Here is a 19,743-nt window from a genome sequence, read left to right as displayed (position 1 = left end):
GGAGCGCCGCCGCGCTTCCCAAGCGGCGCACTATCCAGTGCGCCACCGGGCTGGCCCGTGTTTCTCCTATTCTAAGTGGGTTTTCTACCTCCTGGGATCCTCCACCCTAAAGTTCTGGGTTCCTAGAATCTCTGTCCCTCACCCCAACCCCATATGCCATTTAAAGAAAGAAATTACTTCTCAGCCAAGGACCTAGTCTCTCATGCTTGAGGGTATCAGGAAGAAGGAATCAATAGAAGGAGAGCAGATTTAAGTTTTCCATGCACAATGGTCTGATGGGGTTAGATCTATTTTCTTCATTGCAAAGTGTGATTGATTTAATTCCAAATTTAACTTAAATTTGATTTTCTTCTCTCAACCTGGCATTTCCAAACCAGAAATCAATCAAACCCCAAATTATAGGCAGTGTGTGGCTCAACAATGTTGAGTTATTTCCGGTTGAATTGCTCAAGCAATACATTTTATGCCATTCTCTGCTGCCATAAGAGGAGATGAGGGGTAAGAGGGAGGGGAAATAGAAGGGAAATTAGATTATTAACTTTCTCCAGTCCCAGCAATCAGTGTTCCCTGGTGGAATTCTACTTCTGCAGCACAGCACATTCCCCTGCAAGTGATGGAGAGGGGACTGCAAACAGGGACATAAACCAGGAGGAACTTTGACATTTGTCATATGAGGACACTCATGTTATGATCTGGACCTGCCATTTACTGAGCTCTTTTTAAAATTTTTCTTCTAATTACATGTGTTACCTTATTTTGTCCTCACTTCAGCTCTGAAAAAAATACCACCATTCCCATTTTTCAGATGGACACGTTTCATGTTTTGTCTTATAATGGTTGGGTCCGTTGACAAGTGTCACAGAGAGATTTTGTGGCTAAGCCAGCATTTGAACATAGATATGTTTGTCTTCAAAGGCCACACTTTCTGCAACTACATGATGACATTTTGACCTTTATTTTATGATGAAGTGGGAAGCAGTATGATCCAGGGGAAAGGATGGAGCAGGACTGGTTCTAATCCAGTTTCTGACACACACAAATTGGGTAACCTTAGACAAGTCATTTCATTGATTCACACTTCTGCTCTCAGTAAAATAGGGGTAGTACCAACAGTCAGCTGTGCAGATTAAACAAAATAATTCTGCCCTACTAAAATGTAAGCTTCAAGGACATTGGCTGTTTTGTTTACTATCATTTTCCTTGTGCCTAAAGGAAAGAGTGATGTTCAATAAAAATTGGTTGGATGGGGCCAGCCCGGTGGCGCACTGCTACAGTGCACCGCTTGGGAGTGCACCGGCACTCCCGCCGAGGGTTCGGATCCCACATACAGACCGGCAGCTCACTGGCTGAGCGAGGTGCGGGCGCAACACCGAGGGTTGCGATCCCGTTGCCGGTCCCGGTCCGGTACGGGTGCGACACTGAGGGTTGCGATCCGTTGCCCATCACAAAAAAAGACAAAAAGGAATAAAAAAAAATTGGTTGGATGGATGGGTTGATGGATCGATGAGTGGGGGATAGGCACAGTGCCTGTATCATAGCAAGCACTCAATGAGTAGAGGTCCTCTTTCCTGCCTTTGCTCCTTGCAATGGCAATGCAGTACATAGCCTGAATGGGGAGAGGGTGGGTATTATGAAATGGATAGTTTCTACCTTGCCACTGTCTACCATTCCTACTCAGAGCTAAGTGCTGATGCTCAGTTTCCTGGGCCGAGAGCTCTTAAGAAGTCACCTTTGTTTGAGTCTTGCTATGAGGTTTCTGCCATGTCTGGTTTCCATGGCAACTCCCCAAGCCACAGTGGCTGCTCCACAGGCATCTGGCCTTAGTGCTGGCTTCACCTGCATGCTTTCTCCCTCCTGGACCTTGGAGACAACTGGGGCTCTTCAGACATTCTCTGAGTGAACGGTTGACCCAGGACACCGTCCATTCCCATTCTCCCTACCACTTTCCCTCTCTTCTTATGTCCCTCCCTCCACGATCTACTCTTTTTGTTTCTGTAGAGAATAATTCAGTTCCTTATAAGTTTTGCTTATGTGTTGGACAAAAATGTAAGTCAGTCCTGGTTTCTGCCATCAATGACGAGACAAATACCTATATCTGACTTGGAATTCACATTTACCAAGGGCCAGAAACTGTGCCAGATATTTGTCATGTACTGTCTTGTGTAGTTTTTACAACAATCTTGAATGATGTTATTTTATTACTATTATCCAGGTGAGAAAAATGCATCAATAAGCTAATGTGACTTCACACACACACACACACACACACACACACACACACACACACCCATTGACTCTTAAAGATCCTGAATTGCTGCGAAGATTTAAATGACATATGGGGATATAATTAGTCCAGCAAGGAACATGAGCCATCTCACCTCTGCCCCTCAGCCCTCTTCCCCAAGACCCCAAATCATCCCTGTGCAGCCTGGCCATATTTCTGGTACTTGACTAATTAGTGAAAGGAATGTCTTGGTCACATCTGTTTCTGCTGCCCCATGGGCTAGGAATGGGAAATGCTTCCTGAGGGATCCACAGGGTGCTGTTCATGACACACTGTCCAGGACATGCCCTCCCCTATGCCAGGAGCCCTTACCTGCCTGTCACACCTCATCCTCTGACCCTGTTTCACCTCCCCGAGAAGTTGTTCATGCTAAATTCATCTCTTTATGCTCTTCCCCTAGAACAGACTTTGTAGAACCTAGAGTAGAAACTCAGTGCTGCTGCTAGCTGTTATTTCGGGGATTTTGTTAAATAATTAGGCTTGGGGAAATATGTTAACTTTTTGGAAATTTATTTTTTAATTTATTTATTTTTAATTGACATGTATTGATCGTACATATTTATGGGGTACAGAGTTATATTTCAATACATGTATACAATGTGTCATGATCAAATCAGGATAATTAGCATATTTGTCATTATAAAAATTTATCATTTCTTTGTGATAAGAGCATTTGAGCTCCTCTGTTCTAGTCAAGTGAGAATACACAATAACTTATTGCTAATTACAGATGCCTGGCACTACTGTAGACCACTAGAACTTATTTTTCCTGTTTAGCTGTGATTTTGTATGCATTAACCAATCTCTTCCTATCCCCTCTCCCCCCTCCCCTTCCCAGCCTCTAGTAATTATTTAAGGTGAGGTCTATGCAAGACACCAACCCTAGTCCATATTTTTTCTAGTTGAAAACATTGATGTTGACTTGTCTATGCATACTAAAATATTGATATTATCAGAGTTTGAAACAGCTTCTTGTGGCACTCAGATAAGAGATAAAACCTTGTTCTTTTTTCCTGTGGTCATTTTAGGTTTTGGGGATTTTCCATCTTCTGACACAAGAACTATCTTTTATTTTAATCATTCTTCTATGTAATGTTTATTCTGCAACTGTAATAACCACAAATGTAAGAATAGTTCCTACCATAAGCCATGCATTGTCCTGGAACGGGGAATAAAAACAAGAATCCTATTCTTAAATTAAGCAGCTTCTAGGTCCCAGGTGGTGAACTTGGCGTGAAGGATACAGTGATGGTGAAGGACGGATCTCTTCTCTCAAGCAGTTCACTGATTATTAAGAAAAATATATATGCATACGAACAATTCCAAAATGGGCTGTCCATAAGGGCTCTTTTTCTATTGGAACCCATCAGTGTGGCCATGTTTGTTGGCATGATTTTTGCTTGGTCAGTGCCTGTGTCATGCTGGTTGCTGGTACTGTTACTGTCATTCCTGGAAGTGACCGTTTATTGAGAATCTCAATAAACATGAGATTCTACCATGTGCCAGACACTGCTGCGATACAGAGGTAAGCAAAAGACACGGTGCTTGCCCTCAAGGAGTTTACTGTCTATTTACTAGACTCCAGTGTTTGGAATAGGTATTTGGAACACAATGAATGTAGGTAGTTTATCTGCCTAGAGCATGAAGAATTCACATGAATGGTGAATCTTGAAGAATGATGGGGGAGACAGTGGAGTTCTATCCAAAAGAAATAAACACCTACATTAATAAAAGTGTGATAAAGAGTGTTGACTGTGGGGACACTGCAGTCATTCAGCCATGCCAGCACCTGGGCCAGGTAGGAGAGAGCACAGGAGTGTAGGCACTCATTGTAATAAGCTTCCAATGCTGGGCTAATGAACAGGGATCACATCCTGTGGCCAGATGCTGTAAAACAGCTCATGGGGTTTCAACAGGGCATGAAGTGTACAGATATGGCCACACCTTACTTATCCCACAAGCAATAGAAGAGATGAGGGGAAAGAGGTAAGAATGCTAAAGACATAGAGTACATAAGAATGTATGACTGCATTGATGTTGTAGCAGAGGAGGACAGCAGGCTGAAAGACGACATCTAGGTTTCTGGCCAGTCTAAATGGTGGTGCTTTCAGTAAGTTGAGGAGCCCAGAAGGAAGAGGAGGCTTTATAAAGAAGATAACCTGCCTTGTTGTGAACGTGTTATATTTAACATGCTCATGGGCTAGCCATACAGGATGTTCAGAAGGTTTGGGGATAAAGGTTTGCTCAAAAGAAGAGTATAACTGGTAAAATAAATTTGAGAAGCAGTACTCTAAAACTGGTAACCAGAACCTTGAAGGTATATTTGAAGAGCAAAACCTAAAGAATGAAATACACAGGAGGGCTCAGGACAGGCTCCATAGAATTTCTTTGCTCCTAGTCATGCAAATCCAATTGCCTTACTCTACTGCATCCATAAAACTGTCTTTAATTTTCCCAGGCAAAACTACTCTCCCCATTTCCTTCCCTGTCTTCTAGGTTGTAACACAATTTGTCATGCCATCTGATTAGCTGTGGATAAGCTTGCATTTTCCCCTATCCTGTAAACTCTTGAAGAGCAGGAGCTGTTATTCTTCTCTGTATGTCTCACATAGTAGGTGCTCAATGAATGCTTGTGAAATGGATTTGAACTGGTCAGCCTGTAACTATCTGTGAAACCCTCCTAGGTGACAGACATTATATTTGCATAATGCCATGTAATCATCACAACACCATGAGATGTTTATTTGTATCATTACCTTCATCATATGCTTAAGGAAACTGAGGTTGCACAGCTAATGGAGGCTAAAGAACAAATCTGAACCCAGAATTGTCTCACTCCAAAGCCCATGCTTCTTCTACCAGACCCTACCGAATTCAACAGCACAGTGTCTTCTCGCTTGCTTCTAAAGTGAGTGGAAAGTTTAATAACATCTAATTATTATCAAGAATGACCAACCTAACTGAGAGGAAAAGAGTGAGCATTGCCACAATTTTCAGGAAGCTTGTTTCTTTTATCTTTACCAAAATGCATAATAAACCCATTTTGCAGAGAGTTAAGCCAAGACCCAACAAGAGGCCACTGAGGTGTCTTAGCAAGCACAGAGGTTGGAAAGTATGGTTTCTTTTTCTTTTTTTAGATTCTTATATGGAAAATAACAGGACTCCCAAACTTCATCCCATCCCCATTTCCTCACTTCATGGAATTATGTGTCTTTGTATGTGTTTGTGTTATTAGGTTTGCTGAAAAGCCCAGTGAACAAGACAGCCCTGACACTGATTGCCGTGAGCTCCTGCATCCTGGCCATGGTGTGTGGCAGCCAGTTGTCCTGTCCACTCACCGTGAAGGTGACTTTGCATGTGCCTGAGCACTTCATTGCAGACGGTAAGAGCAGAGCGTTGGAGTTGCCCCACGCTACTGGGCACCTGGCACCCCTGGTGGTCAAATGTCTCCATGCCTGGCCCAATCTCAGAATTGTATTACATATACCTTTATAGGAAAAAAAGAACATCCAAAGGCCTTGGAAGAGGCTCTTATCATGTGGAGTCCTGGATTATTTGAATTAAATGAAAGACTTCTTTAATTCTATGAGTAAAGATAATGTTTGTTAAATAAAGGAAGAATTTAAATGTGAATGCAGAAAGATTGAGCTACATCAGAGAACCTACTGGTTCTTATCATGCTTGTGGGTTTTATTCCAAACTAAAAATGCCCCCTAAAGGGTATTTGCTAATTAAAAGCATATGACGGGGAAGATCATATGAGGTTTGTTGGAATTTTCTAAATATCCTAAAGAATATTCATTTCTCATTCCCTGTAAATGTACTTTACGAGTATCTTATATTTTGCCATTTACTCTTCACCCAATTAAATTGAATTAATGAGACACTGTAGTCACCGTATTCATTAGCAAAGCATGGTCCAAGAAATTGATTAAGGTGCTTTATATCTATTGCTAAAGTGACCTCCAGAAAAGTTGTTGCAGTTTACGTACTTCAACAGGCTACACTGGCGCCTGTTTTCCCAAAGCCTTACCCTCATATGGTATTGCTATCTTTACATACATTGAAGTTTAGCATAAATAAAATAAAGAAGGCATATCTTAAGAATGCAGCTTAATGATTTTTTTTGTTTTTTAATACTTGTTTAATGTATACATCTCAATGAGTTTGAAGATAAAGTACAAAGCTATGCTGTCTACCCTAAGTGAATCATTGTGCAATATATGCATGTATTGAAACAACACACTGTATCCTACAAATATGTACCAGTAAATGTTCAAATATTTTGAATAAAAAAAATACATTTATACCCATGAAACCATTACCATAAACAATACCATGAACATACCTATCACCTCTAAAAGTTTCTTTTCTCCCTCTTTCTTTTTTCCTTTTGTGATAAGAACATTTAACATAAGATTACATAGGTGCCTACACAGATCAAACCATGAAGCATTTCCAGCTCCTCAGAAGGTTCTAGTTAATTGTTCTCCAGTGGTATCCAAATTTCTGATTTCTAGCAACATATTAGTGCCATTCATTTTTTAAAAAATCCTTTCCCATTGGATATGTATTGAATTCTTTTACGATCTTTATTATCTATTTGTCACTCTTATCTCCATGTAACTCAATTTTCTGTCCAATTTCAAAGTTACAGTGTTCAGAAACTTAGCGCTATCCTTCAGTATGTTCTGACCAGAGCAAAGTGGGGTTTTTACCCCTTTCCCTGAAACACCCACACTTGGATTAACACTTCCTTTGAGTGCTTCCCCTTCAACACAGTAGATGAGTCCCTACTTATTTTTCACTTGGACTGCAAATAAGTTCAATATTTGTCATTTCATATACATTCAGTTGATTTTCAGATCTACGAACAGGATTCTTGGTCCATCCCTATGAAATCCTATGTGCACATAAGACAGGTGAACATGTATGTGTGGGATGGCAGTGGATGGCAGAAAGAGGCAGAAGGAACTAACCCTACAGAAGCAAGGAGGCAAGTAGGTTCATGGAGCCTGGGGCTGGAAGAATTGCCAGACCCTGGGTGCAACTGGAAAATGGGGATGGGAGAGTAGGAAGGATGAACACTGAGTTGCAAAGACCAATAGGGCAAATTTTGACCACAGTAGAAGACATGTCTCTACCTTTTATCCTTCACCAGTCACTAGTCATTAACTGTAGAAAATCAGACCCTAGAGATATTCAAGTTTTAATATTTATTTTCTTACTTGTAGAAATGGAGACCCTGGGAGGCTAACTTGCTCAAGGTCATGATGAAATAGTTTCATGGCTAAGAGCACAGGCTTTGAGATAATACAGACATGAATTCAATACTCAGTATGTTGTCTGCCACTTCGGTAGCCAAGTGAATGACTTACCCCCTCTGAGTCTCGGTCTCTGCATCTATACTCATAAAATGGAGATAACAGAAGTACTTATCTCACAGGGGCATTGTGAAGACTACAGCTCCTACTTCTTTTCCATGTTTATCGAATTTTTAGATAACACATAGTTGGGAAATAGCAAAATAAAGGGATCGCCCAAGAAAGCTGCAAACAATCTTAATGGTTTAAAAGGACAGACCAAAATATGGTAATAAAAAGGACTGTTTCCAATGGTCCCTATTCTGACCTCTGTCATAGACTTATAATTTTATAGCTGCATGTGGACTTGTCTGTTTATGCCTATAGACTGGAATCTGTGGGGTGGCAGGTGTTGTGTCTTTTGGAAGAAATGTTGTATCCCTGGTGACAAGCACAGTGCCTGGTCTATGATGCATGTTTAGTAATTATGTGAATGAATATCACCTGAGTTAAAGCAGAATTGTCAGTGGTTGCATGAGGCACTTCTACTAGATCTCCAAGAACAAAGGGGAAGCTAAGTCAAAACTAAGGCAGATAATGCATAGAGATCGAAGATGTTCTAAAATGTACCCAGGGTTTGTTTCCATCAGGTGTGGTAAGATGTGCTGGCACAGAAATGACTGTCTTGAAACAAGAAATTTTTATACTCACAGATCCCAGAAACGGGACACACAGAATGCCAGGTGGGGCTACATAAGGAAGCCCAGGATCTATACAGAGGCAGAGGAAACTAGCAGAAAGCATGGGCGAGAGCTCATTTCTAGTGCAGGAAGGAATGGGTGAGGCAGGGTAAGCAGGGGAGACAGATTTAGAACTGGCTAGATTGAATAATTTTAGCAGGTGTGGAGGTTTAGGGACAGCTCCTAGTTGCCTTGTCTCTGACCCTGAGGTGATTAGGGAAGAGAAATATTTTAAGAGCCACATAAGAGAGATGGTTGGAGCAAAGGCTCTGGGCTGGTTAATTTGCATGTAAAAGGCATTTCCTGGGCAAGTCTTTTGCTGTCCCTTAAGATTTCACTAGCCCTGTGAGGGGCAAGCTCTTACCAGTCAGGGAGGCCCCAGATGCCAGAGCATCAAGAATACAGAAATTATAAAAATATAGTTAAAACAAAGGAACATTGAAAATAACCACAGAGTGTACAAGTCCTGGAGATGTGATGAAGCAAGCCCAGCAGGCAGCATTGGGAGGACCTGGCCCACAGGATCTCACTCTCCAGGCATAGTGGAATTTCCTTCCCTTCCGTGCTATATGGTCTCGGTTAGGAGTGTATCCTTCTAAATGAGGTATGCTTCAGTTTGGATTTCACTTCCATTGCTTTGAAATATAAGAGAGTCAGGTTAGCTTCCTGAGTCTCATTTTTCTCATCTGTAAAATAGGAATTATTTTGAGAATATTGAATGACATAGTGTGTATAAACTGCCTAGTAGAGTGTCTAAAACATTGTGATTGCTCAATAAATAGTAACTATTATTACTTTTAATCATAAAACAATTCATAGAGAAAGAGACCTCAGAAGCTGAAACATGGCTGGGCCAGAAGATACAGAAAACTAAATAGATGAGTTTAGCTATCCTCAGTTTGGTGAAAGGAACAAGAAGTACATTATATGTCCCCCTCCAGATGGAAGTACCTTTCCCACTTGAAGACATTAACACTTGAAAATTCTCAATCTTCTGGGGATCAGCAGAAATCCTGAGAGCAGCCAGTGCTTGAAGTCAGACTACGTGGTAGTTCCAGGCAAGCTCACCTTCTTCAACAAAAGCCCAATATCTCCTCTGTATATGCATTGCTTGTCTTTTTCCTTCAAAAGCTCTCCAAAGTGGTCTTTATTATCCACCTTTGACAGATAAGGAAACTGGGACTTGAAGAGGATATCCAGTCATCTATGGGGGTGGAGAAGAATCTAGCAAAGAACAGTTTTTATGAATTGACTAGTGGGGTTTCTAGCTCTGATTCCTGGAGTAATGAGGGTGTTACTAAGAGGACAAGAGGGAAAGTGATGATGGTCCTCTTTTCCTGAACACTTGTCATCAGTTGGCACTGATATTCGTAAATGTATTGCAACCTAACATAAATACAGTAATAAACACAGTTGGAAAGTGTACCTTTTAATGAAATTTTGCATATATTTCAACAACCAGATCATACTTGAGGCCCCTTAAGACCACTGGTTAAGTTTTTTAAAAACAATAAAAGGAGAATCATAACAAGGCCTATCAGGAGAAGAGCAGCTCGTGTTGGGAGGAGCTCTGTTTGCGACCAGGTCTCCCAAGGAGCATGGCCATGGCAGTTTTCATCCTTTCTCACCCTCCTCCATGAGCTCTCTAAGCTGCCAAGGTGCTGGCCCTTTCTTATTAAGAGAGCTCTCAGCCAGGCTTACACATTGATCTGTCCGTGGTGCTGAAGTGTTGGATGTGGCTGAGTAATGGGTCCCATCTTTGGAAAGAAAATGAATTCTGCCCTTGTGTTACTGCATAGTTATACACAATGCTTACTGCCCATTACAGGGAAAAAAGGTCAGTATGGCCTAGCACTTGTCTAGAGCCCAGTTGGCAAGAGCAATATACACTGATGCTGTCCACATCTAAGCCCTTGGCAAATCTCACTCCTTCTTTTGTCTTGGCTTCTTCCAGGCCGCCAGTAGCTTTTTGCCCTGCTAAGCACACATTAAAGAGATGGAACATGCTTGCATCTAAACTTACTGAATTTAGCATTGTTACTCCATCTGTGTTCTATAAAACATCTGCATTTGTGTCATCTGGGCTGATAATCCTCAGAACTAGTGAATCAGACTCTCTGAGGGTGGAGCCCAGGTATTAATAATCTTTACAGGAACTCTAGGTGGTCCCTTAATAGAATTTTGAGAGCTATTTCAATATCTCTGTAAGTGCTACTTTCCTTTCATCTAAAACATATGATCCTTCATTGAGATCCCTTAGAATCTTTATAAGAGTCTTTGATAAGTGTCTTTGATTTCCCCCATCTTTGACTTTATCAATACTTGATTAATGGGCCTGCCTAACAGTATAACTCCAGAGATTTCCCATAGCATTGAGTTCAATGTGAGTGGTCTACCGTTAAGGTTTATAACATATTAGCCCTGATCACACAGGTTTGGGCTTCATCAAAATTGTCACGTCGGTAGCATTATTGATGAATGGTTATTGGTTAATATGAAAAGCCTATCTTAACTGAGATGTTAGTTCATGCATTTGCTGAGGCTCCCAATGTGAATCATGATATAATCACCCAATATAGTAAGTCAGTAGAAGAAACCACTTTTAAAGGAATAAGCTAGATTAAGTGGGTGAGATGGTTCCGTACCACTGTGGACAGATAACACTACACCTAGAGTTCTTTGTCCTGTTCTGGAAGTTGTTTTTCACTGGAATTTGTTCAGAGGAGAAGATTTGGCAGTTATGATATTGGAAAAACATTGTAGATACCTAATGACCTCTTAATGAAAGGATGAAAGAAAATCATTCTATAGGAAGTGTTGAAGGAGCCTAGACAAGAAGGGAACTTAATATTACTGAGCATATCTGTTACATGTATGGCAGTGTAAAAAGCACTTTACATAGAGTTCTTCACTTAATTCACAAAGGAAAACTGTATGGCAGGACTTAGCATTGTTGTTTTATATACATGAAAAGGAGGGCTCAGAGATGTTAAGTGACTTGGCCAGGTTAATACACAGAGGAAAAGCAGTGTGAAAACCTAGGTCTACCTGAACCCCTGATCCAAGGAACTGCCATATAAGGGGCTTCCAGAAAAGAGACCATCATTATTGTCTTGAAAAGGAAACAGGCAAGTTCTGGGAGGCCTTAGGAAGCAAAACTAGAGCTATATGGGTGATGAGGATGGTCAGGGATAGAAGGAGTGAACCTTTAGTCTGGAAATGTCTTCCTCTACTATTGACAGTGTGACTTTTTGCTACTTAAACTTTCTAAGCTTCAGTTTCATTATCTGTTAAATAAGTATAATAACAGTACTTATCTCATAGAGTTATTGTGAAAAATAAATTAAATAATGCTCGAAAAGGTCTTAGCTCAGTATGTAAGACCTAGTAATGACTTGATAAATTATATGTATATTAGTAGTTGTTATAATATTTTCTTAATATTGGAAGGGGCCACTGAAAGATAATGAGGTCCCCACATAGAGAATCTTCTGAGAACAGATGATCACATTTCTATGAAGCCATAACAGAAAAGAGAAGCCATACATTTGACTTGATTACCTTATATTTTGATTGGGAATGATTTTATCAGGATATAAATTTTAAAACCACTTAATTTTTTAGGACTTTCAGAATATGTTTGTTCTTTACTCTCTCATCACTGGGTGTCACCCATTCTTTGCCTGGGCTCAAAAATGGGGTAAGACTAACAATGAACAAAGGCCAAAGATGTCTCTTGAATACTTTACTTAGCTAAATACATACACACACACACACACACACAGAGAGAGAGAGAGAGAGAGAGAGAGAGAGAAACAAACTATGATTTTTATACAGTTAATATGATTGTTGCATCAAAATACCTATGCCAAAATGTCTCTTTTTATTCACATTATGTTAAACTGTTAACATCATCCTTTGGGTTGAACTAAGATGGTATTTAAGACTTCTTTGTTCCTATGACTGAGGTTTTTGGGGTCTGAGGATTCCTTCCAAGTCTATGAAATGATCAGTGCCCACACACTAGTATGGCTTGCTTCATTAATATGCCACACATGTAGCTGTTTTTGAACACAAAATTGTGTACAATTAATGTTGCCTATATTTATTTGCTTCCACCCATGCTTGATGTCTTTCAACCCAGGAGAGTAAGCTAATGTGTGGCTTTGTGCTATTAATGAGGAGTGAGGTTTATAATTGGCTTTAGAGCTAGTTTGTAGTGATTTGAATACATGGGAGGAGTATTTTCAATTCTTAGAAGGGAAAATTACACCACACTGAAAGTGACTGCTTAGCCATAAACTGCCGAGCAATTTATTTTAAAAGAGTAGTTCCTTGGGCATTCTGCTCTCTGGAATTGTTCTAGGCTTAGTTTGAAAATGTTCAGTATTGATTGCAAATCTTTGAACACCATGGAACATGCTCATGGGTAAAAGTGCTGGACAGTATAGCCTCTGCCTTTTTCCTCCCTAATTCCTTTGGACACTCTTGACACTGTTTACACACATCGACTGTCTTGCCTTGTATCTGCTGCTCTCTGTATCTTTGCTTATACATTATTCCCCACCAGAAGTACCCTTTTTAATATCCACATTGCAATCCCACCCATCTCTAAGGCCTAACTTAATTTTCTCCTCCCTGTAGAAAACCCTCTTCAATGAGTCCCTCAAAGATAGTATTTTCTTCCTAGAACAATACATAGAACTGCATTTGTGCCTTTCTAATGACTCTACTGTACCTCCCATCACTATTACTATTATTTATGTGTCATTGGAATAACTGCCACAGTCCTGAAAATTGGCCTCCTACATTAAATCTAGCCTTCCTGCAATCTTATCTCAACACTGAAAACAGAGTAATCTTTTAAAACGAAAAATCTCAATATAGTGCATCTTCCCATAAAATTGTTGAATGACTTATTTTGTACTTGTTATGAAGACTGAACTAAATAACATGGCCTTTATGTCCCTGCAAGGTCAGGCTCCTGTCTGCTTCTAAAGTCTTATCTCACACCACTCTTTGTGTGTGTGTGTGTGTGTGTGTGTGTAAATGTTCTCTGCTGCCCTCTGCCTCAGAACCTTTGCACATGTTGCTTTCTCTGCCTGAAGATTTCTTCTCACCTCTCCAGTTTCTCCCATTTGCCGTGCAGTGATTGACCTCCCTTTTTCACATCCCAGCCTCTGTTAGGTCTCTTACTAATCATTCTCCTAGAACCCTGCTCTTTTCCTTTATTGAGCTTATTTTAATTTTAATTACGTACTTACCTAGTTAATGTCAATCTGTCCCACTAAGTTTCAAATTCCGTGTTCCAGTGATGAACTAGCAGAAAAAGAAGTCGAGAAAGCAAGTCCATTTACATCAAAAAAATAAGATACCTAGGAATCAATTTAACCAAGAAGGTAAAAGATCTCTACAATGAGAATTACAAATCACTACTGAAGGAAATTAAAGAGAATACAAAAAGGTTGAAAGACATTCCATGCTCTTGGATTAGAAGAATTAACATCGTGAAAATGTCTATACTAGGCAAAGTTGTCTACAGATTTAATGCAATCCCCATCAAAATACCAACAATATTCTTCACAGAAATAGAAAACAATCCTAAAATTCATATGGAAGAACAAAAGATCTCGAATAGCCAAAGCAATCTTCAGCCAAAAAAGTAAAGCCGAGGCATAACACTACCTGACTTCAACTTACACCAAAAAGCTATGGTAACCAAAACAGCATGGCACTGGCATAAAAACAGACACTCAGGCCAATGGGACAGAGAACCCAGAAATCAACCCATGGACTTACAGTCAACTGATGTTTGACAAAGGCAATGAGAACATACATCGGGGAAAAGACTGCCTCTTTGATAAATGGTGCTGGGAAACTTGGATATTCATATGCAGAAAATGAAACTAGATATGCTCCTCTTGCCATATACTAAAATCAACTCAAAATGGATTAAAGACTTAAGTTTTAAACCCAAAACCATAAAACTACCAAAAAAAAAAAAACATAGGGGAAACACTTTAGGAACTAGGAGTGGGCAAAGCTTTTATGAGTAAGACCCCAAAAGCACAAGCAACAAAAGAAAAAAATAAACAAATGGGATTATATCAAACTAAAAAGCTTCTGCACAGAAAAGGAAACAACAGAATGAAAAGACAACCTACAGAATGGGAGAAAAATATTTACAATCTGTACATTCAACAAAGGATTAATATCCAGAATATACAAGGAACTTAACCAACTTCACAGTAAAAAAACAAAGAATCCAATTAAAAAATGGGCAAAAGAGCTGAATAAACATTTTTCAAAGGAGGACATGCAAATGGTCAGCAGATATATGAAGAAATGTTCAACATCACTAATCATCAGAGGGATGCAAATCATAACCACATTGAGATATCGTCTCGCCCCAGTTAGACTGGCCATTGTTAAAAAGACTGAGAATAACAAATGCTGGTGAGGAGTCAGAGAAAGGGAACTCTTCCACACTGTTGGTGGGACTGCAAATTAGTACAGCCATTATGCAAATCAGTATGAAGTTTTCTCAAACAACTACAGATAGAACTACCGTATGATCTCGTGATCCCACTTCTGAGTATATATCTAAAGAAATGGAAATCACCATGTTGAAGGGATACCTACTGCACTCCCATGTTTATCACAGCTGTGTTTACAGTAGCCAAGATATGGAGCCAACCTAAATGTCCATCCATGTATGACTGGATAAGGAAAATGTAGTATATATACAGAATGGAATATTACACAACCATAAAAAAGAATGAAATTCTGCCATTCATAGCAACATGGATGAACTTGGAGAAGATTATGTTAAGTGAAATAAGCCAGACACAGAAAGAAATACCACATGTCCTCACACATAAATGGAACAAGGAATGAAGGAAGGAAGGACCTACCACAAGAAAACATTGAACTTTTAAAAGAAGAGAACAGACCTATGGTTGCTAGAGGTGGGGAAGGGGGAGGAGAGGGAGGTTAGGGAGAAATTGGGTAAGAGACACAAAGAATAATTATGCTTTGTAATAGTGAACGTGCTAATAATATTTATTTGATCATCCCATATTGTACACAAATACTGATAGTCAATGCTGTACCCCAAAAATATGAATAATAAATTATGTTTCAATTAAATAATAATAATAATAATAATAAAGATTAAAGATCATATTTGTTTGTTTTGCATATTATGTTAAGCACCTAGGACAGTGTTCAAAAGCAGAGTCGGTGCCCCCCAGAAAGCAGTCACTGAATGAAAAAAAGTGAAGTGATTTTAATGGTTAGACTTAGATTTCCTCAAGGGCAAGGGCCACAACTTATTCACGACCTAACCTACTTTGATGTCTAATGGAGGTTCTGACTCAGTAGACATATAATAAATTGTGTCTGTAAAAATAATTGAGGGGGGTGGACCCAGATGCCGTAAGAAAATGCATCTGGAGAATGACAGTGCGGGAAATCTAAGGCTGCCTCTTCCTCTATGATTGACTTCACTCCCCAAGGTTTAGGCTCCCATCCCCAAAGAAAAGAAACCTCAATCAAACTCACATTCTTCCCTCCCAATCCCAAAATGAAACAAGCTTTATTCCCGAGCCCAGAAAGAGGGGAAATATAAATTGAGCTGAGATTCAGAACACCCATAAGGGAGGTGGCAGTGAAATACCAATAAACCATATTAATATGCTGAAATCAGGAAGAATAGGTTGAACTCCAACCCAGACTTAATAACTATCCATGAGAGAGTGCAGGGAGAGGCAAGGCTAGATTTCAGTCAGAATTAAAATGAGATCTGTAATGAAACTGGTAATATAATTATAAACTGTGAAAACTTTTTTTCCTCTTCCTTCTTCTTGTACTTAATGGGCAACTTGCTCAGCAATAACCTAGAGCTGGTGCTGGGAGCTGTGGATACCTGCTAAAATGGAATCTGGGTTTGTTTTGTTTTGTTTTGTTTTTTTGGTTTTTTTTCCCCAGACCTCTTCATTAGGGAAGTCTAAATCCACAAAACCATGGAAGGAAAAACTACTTCAAGCTATTTCTTCCTCAGATGGTAACTGATCCCTAGGATAAAAGTGACAAGAAGCTGAGGGGAGAAAGAACCCAGGAAAACCGTTCTACACAGCTGAACATACTCAAGCTTTTAAAGATATCACAACTGCCAGTGGGTTTGGGATTTTTAATAATACTCTGTGCTAAGATGTTAGGTTGGCTTCTAACCAGAATAAATTGCTTCTAATTTCCCTCCTTAACAAAAGAGATAACTGAGTTTGACGTCCAAAATTGGAGGCTAATTTCTGTGTTTTGGTAGCAAATTGAATCCAAAAATATATTCCCAAAAACTGGGGGTAGAAGGTTGTTACAAGGGGTAGAGAAACTCAATTTTCTCTCATTAATAATTCCCTTCTTTTGTTGTGAACAGAAGGACCATTTGACTTTTAGACTGGGAGAAAGGGATGCTGGATGAGAGCTTTGGTGAGATGGAGTTTGAGTCTATAGAGCTATATTTTCCTTTTATATTGGCTTGGTGTTTGCAAAAAGCTGTAGGATTGGTGCTGTGGGACAGTACATGACAGAGAGAAGGTGGTAGAGAGGTTAGGTGTATTGATCCGTGACCTGGGAGATGTGGGTTCTAGACCCAGAATTTCTGCTTTCTAGTTTTGTGACCTTGGGTGTATTCCCCTCCCTGAGCTCCAGTTTTCTCATCTAAACATAATGCTAATGCTCCCTGACTCAAAAGAGTACTAGTGGGCTGATGAGTTTGAAAGCACTTTGCCAATAGTGAGAGTAGATATGATTATGAAAACATTGTGCCTTTCCCTCGCTCTTTGTTCAGTGCTTTATTATTTATAAAGACAACATAAGGGTTGGAGTAGGGTCTTAGTGGGTAAGGCTACGTAAGTAAGAGGTACAGTGCTAGGGAGTTTGGCCTCTTTTGGCCAGAAGGAAGAAGCTAAATAGTTAAAAATTCATCAATAATAACACCACCCCCTTGTTCTGTTATAGTATCTGTTTCTTCCCTTCCTGCCTGTCTCCTTTTCTCCTTCCCCTCTTCCCTTCATATGGCCAACAGATATTTGCATATCTTCTCTGTAGCATGCTCAGATAGTAAAGATGCGGAGATGGGAAAAACACACCCTCTGGCCTCCTCCAATTTGGTGGCGGTGGGACACACCAAGCAAATAAAAGATGAAATGCAGCATGGTAGGATTCATGATAGCATTGTACTGGATGCTCTGGGGACACAGATGAGGGGCAGCCAAGGACCCCAACCCAGGTGCGAAGTGGTGCTAAGGAAGGTGTCTTGAGGAGATGCTACCTGAGCCAGGTCTCAGAGCCACAGATATTTACGTGCAGGTGGGTGGTGGATGATAGCTGGCTTCCCAGGGAGGGGGAGGGACACTTCTCACCATATTCGTATAGATCCTGTTGTTCCAACCTCTGAGTGATTGCAATAATAACACCACTCATAATTGGGAACATGTACAGAACAGTTACTACAGGCCAGGTCCTGTGCTATGTGCCCTGCAAAGTATTACCTCATTTAATTCTATTATCTCATGAGGTAGGTCTGCTTATTATCCTCAATTTTAAGTTTAAGGGACATGTAAAAATGTAAAGGTCACATAAGCGTAGAAAATACACGACCACCTCAGTGTCACACAGGCAGGAAGGGGTTGAGCAGAATTATTACAAATTATCATGCACAGGACGTGGTAGAAATACAATTTGATGACTAAAATCAGGTTCTGACTCAGCCATAAATTCACCATGACTTTGGGTAAATCTCTGCTTCTCCAGGCCTTAGTGTCTTCATTGTAAAATGTGGGAGGGGAACAAGATGGTAGATGGTACTTAGAATTTCTCCCTGATTTCTCCCTGCCCTAATGCTATAAAAGTAGAAGGAGAAATACTGGGGTTCACAGTCCCCCCTTTACTTACCCCGTGAGGTCTTTATGCAACCATCACATCCTTGTCCCCCCACCCCCCACCCAGTTCTCCCTCTTTAGACTGCTTTGGGCTAATGTGCAGCCAGGCAGCCCCCTGAGCAAAGCTGTCGGGAGCAGAGGCAGCTGAGCAAACTTTCCACAGCCCACAAGTTGCCATTTGAAGAAAGCTTACAAGGATCACAGCCAAGCTTCTGCAGGGACTGCAGACTCCCAAGGCTGCCTGGATGAAAAAAAGCGGTGGGAAAGATACCGCCCATCCCTAGCTCTCAGCCCAGCTGCCGAGGGATTCTGAGCAGCTCTGATGCCAGCAAGAGTATGGGAGGGGGAGAATGCATTGTATTCAGAAGGGAAACAAGGAGATGGGAGGAATAATTAAAACCTGTGCATCGCCGCCTCCCTCCACTGGCCCACGTGCCCAGCAAAGCCTTGCTATATGGCTTTCCTCCCCAGCCCTCCCCTCTGGATTATCTAAGCCAAACAAGTCTGCAGCTGCTCAGCTTTGGGTTTTCTGGAAGCTACTGGCAACTTTCTGAACTTCGATGACCTGGGCATCTGACCCTCAGCTGGATCATCCCCAGAGCCTGGACCACCCCTGAACCTTCTGTTTATTCCCTCCTCTGTTTTCACCCTGATCCCCCTTTGATCTTGATCAGTGAGTTGTTCCATTCAGACTTTCAGCTGACATTTGTGAAGCTCTGGCCCAGGGACAGGACTCACATTCTTGGACAAATTGGACATAGTCAGCATTAAGGGTGGGGGAGTTGGGAGAAAGAAAGTGAGATTTAGAATCAGAAAAATCTCAGGTTCAAATCTATGCTCCCCAACTTACTGGGTATGGATCTTGGACGAGTCACTTCACTTCTCTAAACCACCCATTTCAGAAAAGTAAAGCTATAAGCCCCTATTTTCCATAGTGGCATGAAAATAGCCAAAAATAGATGGCCAGTTCATGCTAATTATGCCATCAAAAGGATCACGTGTGTTATTTGAAGTGGTAAGATAGCTGTAAAGCAAAACACTACAGTAGATGGTCAGTCATCTCTAGACCATAGGGGTACATAGACAGTAGGCAGCAAGTTTGCCAGGAAAACCTGGAGTATTTTCCACCAGACAGATCTGGGTAAAGCTTCAAGCAACAAGAGGATTCTGCTTGGGGGCTTTCCCATTGAGGAGACTGGAAGGGCAGGGGCTTCACACAGTGTGTACTTCTGCTGGAGATGGGGGGAGAGAGATGAAGGAAGATCCTCCAGGTAAGGGGAACAGCAGGAGCAGAAAGTGCCTAGAGGGCTGGGGCTCCATACAGGCATGAATGGGATTAATGGGAGGGTCAGCCAGGAAGAGCAGAGGCCCTCAGTGCTGGACTTTTAACGTTACAGGTAGTGGGGGTCATGGAACCACTGAACAATTTTAAACAAAGGAGTGCAGGGATCACAGTGGCTTTGATAAAAGGCAGT

General features: G+C 40.8%; 1 protein-coding gene across 1 annotated transcript in view; it reads left to right on the top strand.

Moving 5' to 3' along the window:
• The first annotated feature begins 3,781 nt into the window (after positions 1 to 3,781).
• The window catches only part of LOC103608195 (astrotactin-2-like), a 66,173-nt gene continuing 50,211 nt past the window's right edge, over positions 3,782 to 19,743 (top strand). Inside the window, exons 1-2 of the mRNA XM_008592638.1 lie at positions 3,782 to 3,809; positions 5,520 to 5,666. Of these exons, the coding sequence (XP_008590860.1) occupies positions 3,782 to 3,809; positions 5,520 to 5,666 (175 nt within the window). The remainder of the gene's footprint in view (positions 3,810 to 5,519; positions 5,667 to 19,743) is intronic.

The sequence above is a fragment of the Galeopterus variegatus genome, unplaced genomic scaffold (genome assembly GCF_000696425.1).
Source record: "Galeopterus variegatus unplaced genomic scaffold, G_variegatus-3.0.2 Scaffold8132, whole genome shotgun sequence".
NCBI classification, from domain to species: domain Eukaryota; kingdom Metazoa; phylum Chordata; class Mammalia; order Dermoptera; family Cynocephalidae; genus Galeopterus; species Galeopterus variegatus.
The sequence above is the reverse complement of the archived record's forward strand: the minus strand, read 5'-3'. Positions and strand labels throughout refer to the sequence as shown.